Genomic DNA, 10,178 nt, shown 5'->3' on the forward strand with positions numbered 1-10,178 from the left:
GCGCTGCCCGTCCAAAATTCCTCAAAAATAAATTAATTTCACGCATGACACCGGCCGGCCAGCTCGCCTTGATATTTTATGCGCGATTGAGGTAGGCCTTCATTCGCAGGGATAGCGAACCAGTCAATCAACTAGCTTCGTTTGCTGAAACAAGTTTGGGTCCGTCGACTGATCCAAATTTAATTTTCGTCGACTGATCCATAGTCAGTCCATTAAAATAATCTTACGATTCAAAGAGGCCCTTAAAGATGAGAAACAATCTAAGATGTCCAATTAAGATCAGTAGAACTCAATCAAAGTTAACTGCGACACCAATAATATATAAGCAGCCAAAGAATTTGAACAGTCAAAACAAGCAATTACAGTACATGCATGAAAGTCGAACGAAAATCACAAATAGATGACCTCAGGCTGTGCAAAACTAAAGCGCACAAACGAATTAAATAACGCAACACCGTGATGATTCATGGATCGATCAGTGGTTGACGACCCTGCACTTCCTCCTGATTTCGCCTTGCTTGCCGGTCTTCACATCGATCGCTCCCATCTTGACCATGGCCTTGTTAAACTTGGCCTCCCACTGCCCGGGGATGTTGGCACTGTCGCGCACCATCTGCGTCGTCGCCGGCGTCGTAAGAAGGGCGGCGTCCGATGTGAACAGCACCTTGTGCGCGAGGACGTTCTTGTAGTACTGGTTATCGAGAGCGTTGGGGGTCACCACGTCTTGGTTCACCGTGGGGTCGTTGGCCGTGCTCGGGTTGGCGGGGCACCTCCTCCTCAGGAAGTTGGCGAAGCCACCGTCGATGTCGGAGGTGACGGCCATGCGGTCGGAGACGAAGGACGAGCAGTGGGAGACCCCGATGGTGTGGGCGCCGGAGAGCACAACCATGTCCTCGGCGCTGAGGCCCTTAGCGGCGAAGCTGGCGACGAGCTGGTCGAGGTTGAAGAATGGTGGCGGCAGGTTGTCGAGGGCCTCCGTGGAATTGGAAACGCGGCCGTCGAGGCGGCCAGCCGGCATGTTGATCTTGACCTTCATCTTGCTAAGGAAGTAGGCTGCGTCGCGGCCGGCGAAGGCGACGATGTCGGCGCACGAGACCACTCCAGGGCACGCCTTCTCGACGGCGTCCTTGGCCGCGTCGATCACCTCGAAGCCGCGCAGGCTGGGGAAGTTGGGAGGGCTCAGCTTCTCTGGCTGCGGGTTGGTCGGCGTCGGGTCGAGGAGGACGGAGCCATCACATCCCTGGACGAAGCAGTCGTGGAAGAACATGCGGATGAGGCCGGCGCCGATGCCGGCGTTCTTGTAGACGAACTTCTTCACCTCGTCCCTCACGATGGCCTCCACGCGGGGGCATGTCTTCTTGTAGTAACCCACCTCCAGGCCATGGCACGCCGCCGACGACAGCAGCAGTACGCATGCCAGCGCAACAGAAAGCTTAAGGGAAGCTGCGGCCATTGTCTCTCTTCTCAAGCTAGCTCTTAATGAATTTAGCCGATGTGTACCAGAGAGTGTGTGATTTGATGTGGGCTATAGGAGCAGATGGGATGAGGTGATGGAGTTCGTATGTGGAGTGGAGGGCTACTTATACATGCATGCAAGAGTTCCAATCCACGGTGCACTTGATAAACATTGGATGTGGGCTAGAGCAACTTGACATTGTTAGTTTTTTTTTTTTTTTTTTTTTGCCAATAGTTAGTTAGATGGATGTGTGTCATGCACATGCATGACAATTAGTGGAGTAATAATTGATCAGCATGCAGTGATCTAGCTGTTATAGAATATGGAGGCTGCTGGATTAGCTTAATTAACCCTATGTTTTCTTTGATAATAAAGAGAATTCATTGTTTTTCCTCTCTTCATTTATCCCTCCGCTCCTAAATATAAGTCTTTTTAAAGATTTTAATATGTGTTGTATGATCTGCTGGTTGCTCCTGGAGTATGTGTGCGTGATGAGTGAGTCGAATGGAAATGCAATGTGACCTCTTTGTAAACAAACTTTTGTACTACCTGTTTGGCCTTTGACTTATGTAGAGCCAACTCACTCGCAGGGTACAACCCCATTGGATTGCTTCATTGGTCGCCCCGTGACACGGTGTGAGGACCTAAGAGCATCTATAGCCGTTGGTAAATGCCCCTCAAACGCCCGCGGACGCGTTTGGCCACGTCAGCAAGCACAGGTCGGGCACTCCTAATTTAGATGCGTTCACATTCGCGTATTTTGAATTCGGCCCCTCATATCCATGCAACACATGCACGTACGAAAATAAACATACGTAAATCAACGAACTAGCGCGAAATCTAGTTGAAACGGGCATAATTCTAGCATAAACAATCATCGGATCACCAAAAGATGCAATTTCAATTGGACAGTACCCTAAACATATTATAAAAAAGACTTAATTCAACGGGGAGTCCTGGATTAAGGGGTCCTCCGGCCGTCGGCTTGCTGCATATGGATCGGACTGATGGGCCACTAAGGGCCCGAGCTGGAGTGCGGGTCTGTGGACGGATAGGAGATCTTCGGAGTCGACGTGTCCTCCAAGTCAAGATTAGGCGTGATCTTTCCTTCCTTGTAACCGAACGCCTGTAACCCTAACCCTACTGGTGTTTATATAAACCAGGAGGTTTTAGTCTTTAGGGCTAGAGCAACATCCATCACCCCATCAACCTAGGGTTTAGCTCGCCTGATCTCGTGGTAGATCGACTATGTAACCATATCATACACATCAAATACAATCAAGCAGGACGTAGGGTTTTACCTCTTCGAGAGGGCCCGAGCCTGGGTAAACACCGTGTTCATCGTCCCTTGTTCCCCATTGATCCTAAATCCACAGCTCGGGACCCCCTACCCGAGATCCGTTGGTTTTGACACCGACACCCCCTTCCCCTTGCGGTCGGTGGTGCTGCTTTGGCCTTTGGTGTAGGCGTCGGCCATCGGTGGGTCGTCATTTTCATTGTCGGAGCTTGAGCCATCGCCAGAGTCGTCCGACAGCTCCATGTGACTACCGGCAAGCCTCCGGAGCAAACGTTCCTACTTCTCAGCGTGCCTTGCCTCCTTCGCCAACGCCTCACGCTCTGATAGCTCAATAGCGAGCCATAGCGTTTTGGCGTTCTTCCGCCGCAGCCGTTGCGCATCCGTCTCCACTATTGTCAGGGAGCGCCGAAGGACGGACGCAATGAGCGCGTCCTCGTGATCGACCGGCGCGCGCGCGAGTGCCCGGCGCCTCGCGGACGCGTGCCCACTTCCATGGCCTCCTTCACGCATTGCCGCTCGTGCCATGCGGCCCGCGCCTCTAACTCGAGCGTCCTCGACCGGCCCAACGCCGGCGACGGCACAAGCATCCAACAGTACCCGTGGACGCTCAGTTAGGGATGGCAATGGGTACCCATTACCCATGTACCCGGTGGGTAAAAACCCTATTAGGGTAATGGTATGGGACAAAAAGTTACCCATGGGTACGTAAATAGGGAAATCTCAAACCCATCAGGTATAGAGGGTACGGGTATGAGATCATATAACCCATACCCACATACCCATGTACCCTTACAGAATCAAACAAGTACGGGATAAATACCTCTACCATTTGTTGTTAGTTTGTGAACTAAAAATGTATGACTATGTAATACTGTTTATGACTATGTGTTGATGTGTTGTTGTTTGCAAAAAGGTATTGTGTTTATAAAATGCGGTGTGTTTATGATGTGTTGTCGTTTATAAGTATGTATTGATGTTATAATGTGTTGTCGTTTATAAATTATGATTGTATCTTGTTGTTTATGATTATGTGTCACTTAAATTGATGTTATGCAAATAGGGGTATTTCTACCCGCGGATACCCATTTACCCTTTCGGGTGACGGGTATGGGAATTTTTTTACCCACTAGCGGGTATGGGTACGGGTGATGGGTAAGCTTAAATAGGATGGGTAAGGGTATGGGATGGCTCCACCTGTACCCAAACCCTGCGGGTGCCATCCCTACGCTCAGTGGACAGGGTGGCGGCCGAGCGGTGTACCCGGATTGGGGCGGAGTGGGTGGAGCTCTCACCGCTGATGCGCGCCGGACGGGACGGCCCGACAACATCGACCGTACTGCAATGGCAGGCAAAGGGGGGCGGCGCGTCGCTCTGTGAGCTGCCTCCACTGTTGCCGCCCAGATCTAGATGGCCGGGAGTGGTGCAAAGCAATGCGTAGAGTGGGCGCATCGACGACGCTCTCGTCGCCATTGGAGCCGGAGCCACAGTGGTCATCCGCCATGAATCGGATTGGGAAGAGAAGAGGATGGATTGGGAAGAGGAGATGACAAAGAGAGTGGAGCGGACTGAGGTCTAGGGTTCAACAGAGGGGATATATGTGGGGTCAGGATGGGACGGCTAACGTGGCGAATGCGCTAGGCTGCCCCATATTTGGACTGGATATAAGTGACGCCGGACAACCCGGACATTTGAGAACGGTTTAAGGCGTCTGGATGGGTCAATTTTTGTGACCGGTCATTGACCTGTCAGCCCGCTCAGACTTTTAAGGCGTGTTTAAGGCCATCGGCTGTAGATGCTCTATGTGAAAGCAATTAACTACTCTCACCCGCGCATCCCAACAAATTATTTATCTTCGATACACAATCTCTAATTGAATCAACAGTGGAGATTAAAATGTCTCTTTTCGATTGAGACGTGTGCCACCTTGTAAGAATGCATATTCTTAAGAAACGAAAAATGAAATAGGAGAGAGTGGCGGTTGATTCCCTCCGGGATAGGCCCAACATATAGGGAAACACAACTTAGTAACATGCCTGGGACAACCCAAGTCCGTTCTAGGTGGCCCACTTGGCTAGGCACAAACCAGGAGGCCCACTTGGCAGGGTCGTTAATGCGCCGTCAAGACGAGCGGTATAACCCCCTCCGTTTCAAAATATAGTGCTACCTCGGTTTCCGCGCTTTAACTTTGACCATAAATTTAACCAATGAGACCGACTGCAGCAGGAGCAAAAATTATATTAATGAATTCATATTCAAAAATAGTTTTCAATTATATAATTTTTGCTCCCGCCGCAGTTGGTCTTGTTGGTTAAAGTTATGGTCAAAGTTGAATCTCGGAAAGCATGGGCGCGCCATATTTTGAAACGGAGGGAGTAGTTTTTTATGGTATATCATACTAGTATCATGCATATGATACTAGTGTATGGTACTATTTTCATAATGCTTAGTGTAATAAATTAGTATCTTGGATTGCCTTTTTTTACTTATTTATTTATTTTGTGGGGAAATTGGGATTTTTATTTCTTAGGTAAAAGGATTACAATTAGATGTCAAGAGCTCCTCCATATAAGGGCAACCTCTAAGCCAAACAGCAATACACGACTCCATACGACTGTAATTGCCAAACAATCTGCTATCCTATTATGAAACCTCATAAGCTTTTGTATGACACAAAGTAGTACGATATTTAATGTTATACAGTATCACGATTGATAACACATCCTCTATTTCATCATTTAATTGTGTGTCATATTGTGAAAAAAGTCTAATTGGTATGTATGATACCACTTTACCAGGTCGCACTTAATTATGATACTCTCATTACAGACAGCATGTACAGCGTTACCACGTTGCACTTAATTAAAAGTAACACCGCACGATCAATGTGTCTTTTCCTTGCGGCAAAGGATCAATGTGTCACTGCCACGACCTGGACGATTTGGCCGTTGTATGATCATAGCCTTGCCAACCCTATATAAGGCAAGGTTAGGGCACCCACGCGGCATGTCTAGAGACACACATACCAACATTATACTCCCTCCGTTTTTAAATATAAGTTTTTTTAGACATTTTAAATGGACAACAACATTTAGATGTATATAGACATATTTTAGAGTGTAGATTCGTTGATTTTGCTCTGTATGTAGTCACTTGTTAGAATCTCTAGAAACACTTATCTTTGGGAATGGAGGTAGTATATGCTATCCTTGTACTTCCTTTGGTCTTTTTTACTCTGCATATTAGATTTTTTCCAAGTCAAATTCTACAAAGTTTGACAAAATTTATATTAAAAAATATCAACATCTGCAATACAAAATATGTATACTATGAAACTGTTGGGAAACGTTGCATGGAAAATAAAACAAAATTCTACGCACACGCAAGATTTATCCATGGAGATGCATAGCAACGAGACGGGAGAGTGTGTCTACGTACCCTTGTAGACCGTAAGCGGAAACGTTTGTTAGCGCGGTTGATGTAGTCGAACTTCTTCGCGCTCCAACCGATCGAGTACCAAACGTACGGCACCTCCGCGTTCAGCACACGTTCAGCTCGGTGACGTCCTTGCCTTCTTAATCCAGCAAGACGGCGAAGTAGTGGATGAGTTCCGGCAACATGGCGGCGTGGTGACGGTGGTGGTGATGCTATCTCCGCAAAGCTTCGCCTAAGCACTACGAAAATATGACCGAGTGACTAAAATGTGGAGGGGGCGCCGCACATGGCTAAGCTGAGCCCTCCCAAGACGCGCCCCAAGTAGGACCGAATCCTACTTAGGCTCTTGCCCTTGCCCCCCCCCTCTCCCTTCCATATTTGCTTCCGAGAGAAAGGAAATGGGGCGAGAGAAAGGAAATGGGGCGAGAGAAAGGAAGGGGGAGGCCGAATCCTCCCTTTCCTTTCCTCCCCTAGGCCGGCTGCCATATGAGGGGCGCGCGAGCCCCTTGTGGGCTGGGGTGCTCCGCTCTTTTGGCCCATATACTTCCCGGAGGTGCCCGAAACCCCTTCCGGTGATCCGATAACTACCAAGTACACTCCAAAACTCTTCCGGTGTCCGAATATCATCGTCCTATATATATCAGTCTTTACCTCCGGACCATTATGGAGCTCCTCGTCATGTCCGTGATCTCATCTGGGACTTCAAACAACATTCAGTTGACAAATCATATAACTCATATAACACTATATCGTCAACGAACGTTAAGCGTGCAGACCCTACGGGTTTGAGCACTATGTAGACATGACCGAGACACCTCTCCGGTCAAAAACCAATTGCGGAACCTGGATGCCCATGTTGGTTCCTACATATTCTACGAAGATCTTTATCGGTCGAACCTTATGACAATATACGTAATTCCCTTTCTCCATCGGTATGTTACTTGCCCGAGATTCGATCATCGGTATCTTCATACCTAGTTCAATCTCGTTACCGGCAAGTCTCTTTACTCGTTCCGTAATACATCATCATGCAACTAACTCATTAGTCACTTTGCTTGCAAGGCTTCTTATGATATGTATTACCGAGAGGGCCCAGAGATACCTCTCCGATACTCGGAGTGACAAATCCTAATCTCGATCTATGCCAACTCAACAAACACCTTCGGAGATACCTGAAGAGCATCTTTATGATCACCCAGTTACGTTGTGACGTTTGATAGCACATAAGGTATTCCTCCGGGAGTTGCATAATCTCATAGTCGAAGGAATATGTATTTGACATTAAGAAAGCAATAGCAATAAACTGAACGATCAATATGCTAAGCTAACGGATGGGTCTTGTCCATCACATCATTCTCCCAATGATGTGATCCCGTTATCAAATGACAACACATGTCTATGTTTAGGAAACTTTAAACATCTTTGATCAACGAGTTAGTCTAGTAGGAGCTTATTAGGGAGACGGTATTTGTTTATGTGTTCACACATGTATTTAAGTTTCCAATCAATACAATTTTAGCATGAATAATAAACCTTTATCATGAATAAAAAATATATAATAACAACTTTATTATTGCCTCTAGGGCATATTTCCTTCAGAAACCACATTTCACAATGAATCTAGCAATATTTTTGGCATTGTGAATGTTGATACTTTTTTCTATAAGTTTGGTCAAAGTAGAGATACTTTGACTTCGGATAAAACTTATATGCAGACTAAAAAGGACCAGTGGGAGTACTGAGATCCCTTGTACGAGCCCAGATTATCATCAATAGGAGTAAAGTATTACCTCTTTTATAGTGGGGCTGAACCTGGATAAAAACCTTGTGTGAACCCATCCTCGATCATCCTCACTACAACAAAATAGGCACGTATAGTCGCTTTTTCTAAGACGCTTTTTGTATTCGTCTCTAGGCTCACGAACAGAGCAAATTAAAGACGTTTTCTAAGACGCTTACAAAGCGCCTCAAACCTTTTATTATAATTAGACATTTGCAGAAACAAGTATGCATATGAAATTAGCTTAGAGACAATTTCTGAGACGTTTTAGTATGCGGCGTTATTATTGGACCTAAGAAACCCTTGAATAATGGTAATCCTTTTTTCATTGCATAGTCACAAGTATTAGTTGTTCTAAAATTGAAACACACATGAGCTCATCTTCCGAACCGAACATACATTGGATACATAGCTAGCGCTTCCCCATCGCCATTTAGCCCTAGTTGTTGCTCCCACAGTCAGAGCTCTCGCATCGCTGTTGCTCAACCCCAAGCCAAACACCCATGTCACTCGACTTTGCTCCCTCGTCGGTCGACGAAATCGCCCCTTCCTCAAAGCTCCCATGCTCCTCCTCCCAGCCATAACTTCCCAACGCATGACGACGGTCTCTTCCCTAGACCGAGCTTCCCCGCCACCCGATGTCGGTGTCCCCCCCCCCCCCCCCCCCCCCCGAACCTTCTCCATCGCCTGGCACCATTTGCCACCAAGCTGACGTCGCTCCGCACCAATGTCAGGCTTCTCAAATATAACTAAATCAACCAAACCTATAGTTTTGTATTTGTAAATGAAGTGAGTCGAAGTTAGAAAAAATTGTGGGTCTTTTCTATATGGGTTTCCCAAAAAAAACTGTATGTGAATATTTTGTATTGGACACATATATCATCCTGATATATTTTTCACAAAAAATTCTATTGATTGAATACAATTAGATCTGACAAGGAAAAAAAGTCAAAAATACTATTTATCACTATGGTAGATCGGATGACTATTAAGAGGCTTGTATTTATTACTCTCTCTGTATTACAATATTAAAGGATGGATTGTTTCTAAACCTTTCTTCGTCCAATTATTCTAGTTTTAGTCCGTTCAAGCCTGACAAAAAAATCTCTGTATTTTTATATCTATATCTATACCTATTAATAAAGCAAGATGATATTCATGATTTCGTCCCGCTTAGGTGATTTTATTGGTCTATATTTTATTTTACGCGAGGTGGTACTAATTTGGGGAGCTCGGCGTCCAACACAATATGCAGACGCACAGAGAAACTGCTACTTGGCCGGCCCAGGAACCGAAACAGAGCATGACGCAGAAGTTACAAAAAAAAGAGCGATGCGGTGCCAGGTCTCAAACTCACGACCATCGAGCCGTGAATGTGTGGCTCTAGCCACTGGAGCTATCAGCTGCTTGCTTTTTTTTAGAATAAATAGAAACGGCGCATTGGAAACAAGTTGACAAATTTTTGGAAGTTTCTTGAAAATAGCGAACACAATTTTTGAAAACAGTTTTTAATTCAAAATAAAATATGAAAACACGAATATTTTTTGCAATCCACAAACTTTTTTTAACACGAACAATTTTTAAAAATGTGAACATTTTTTTGAAAATGTGATTTTTTTTAGAAAAAGGATGTCCTAAATATGCTCCAATATCTCATAATTATAGTTTTCTTGGAACATTATTTTTCTCTCACCCGTTGCAATGCACGGGCATGTTTGCTAGTACAATATTAAAGAATGGATTGTTTCTGAACCTTTTTTTGTCCAATTATTCTTCTTCGTACATTCTTCGTTAGTTTTAGTCCGTTCCAGTCGGACAAAAAAATTAAAGAGGTTGCCAGGAATCGAACCTTGCTCTACAGGTAAGAGACTCCACACAAGAAACAATTGATATACGACAAAATTGTTGATTTTTTTTTGAGGGGTGACACAATTGTTGATGAGAAGAAGGAACCTCGTGATATTGAGTCCCTCGCGCCGGCGCGCCCTACTGGGCCAGACCATAAGCGCGGAGGGAAGCCCCCTATTTTTTTCTTTCTCGAACTTTGTTCTGTTTTTGCTTTTCATCTTTACAATAATTTAGAAAAAACAAAATTTCCAGAAAAAAATTAATTTTGGAATTTTTGTACAAAAAATGTTTTTAAATTAAAAATAATTTTCATGATAATGGATTTTTTCGTGAATTTGAACAAAAAATGCGTGAATTCAAAATAT

General features: G+C 45.3%; 1 protein-coding gene across 1 annotated transcript; it reads right to left on the minus strand.

Moving 5' to 3' along the window:
- Positions 1-221: 221 nt before the first annotated feature.
- On the minus strand, positions 222-1,581 carry LOC109763929 (peroxidase 2-like). Its single transcript, XM_020322809.4, has one exon. The coding sequence runs from the start codon at positions 1,451-1,453 to the stop codon at positions 476-478; it is 978 nt and encodes a 325-aa protein (XP_020178398.1). The 5' UTR covers positions 1,454-1,581; the 3' UTR covers positions 222-475.
- Between the last annotated feature and the right edge of the window lie 8,597 nt (positions 1,582-10,178).

The sequence above is a fragment of the Aegilops tauschii genome, chromosome 1 (assembly GCF_002575655.3).
Source record: "Aegilops tauschii subsp. strangulata cultivar AL8/78 chromosome 1, Aet v6.0, whole genome shotgun sequence".
NCBI lineage: Eukaryota > Viridiplantae > Streptophyta > Magnoliopsida > Poales > Poaceae > Aegilops > Aegilops tauschii.

Coding starts and splice junctions, on each gene's coding strand:
- LOC109763929 (XM_020322809.4), bottom strand. CDS start 1,453: ATGGCCGCAGCTTCCCTTAAGCTTTCTGTTGCGCTGGCATGCGTACTG.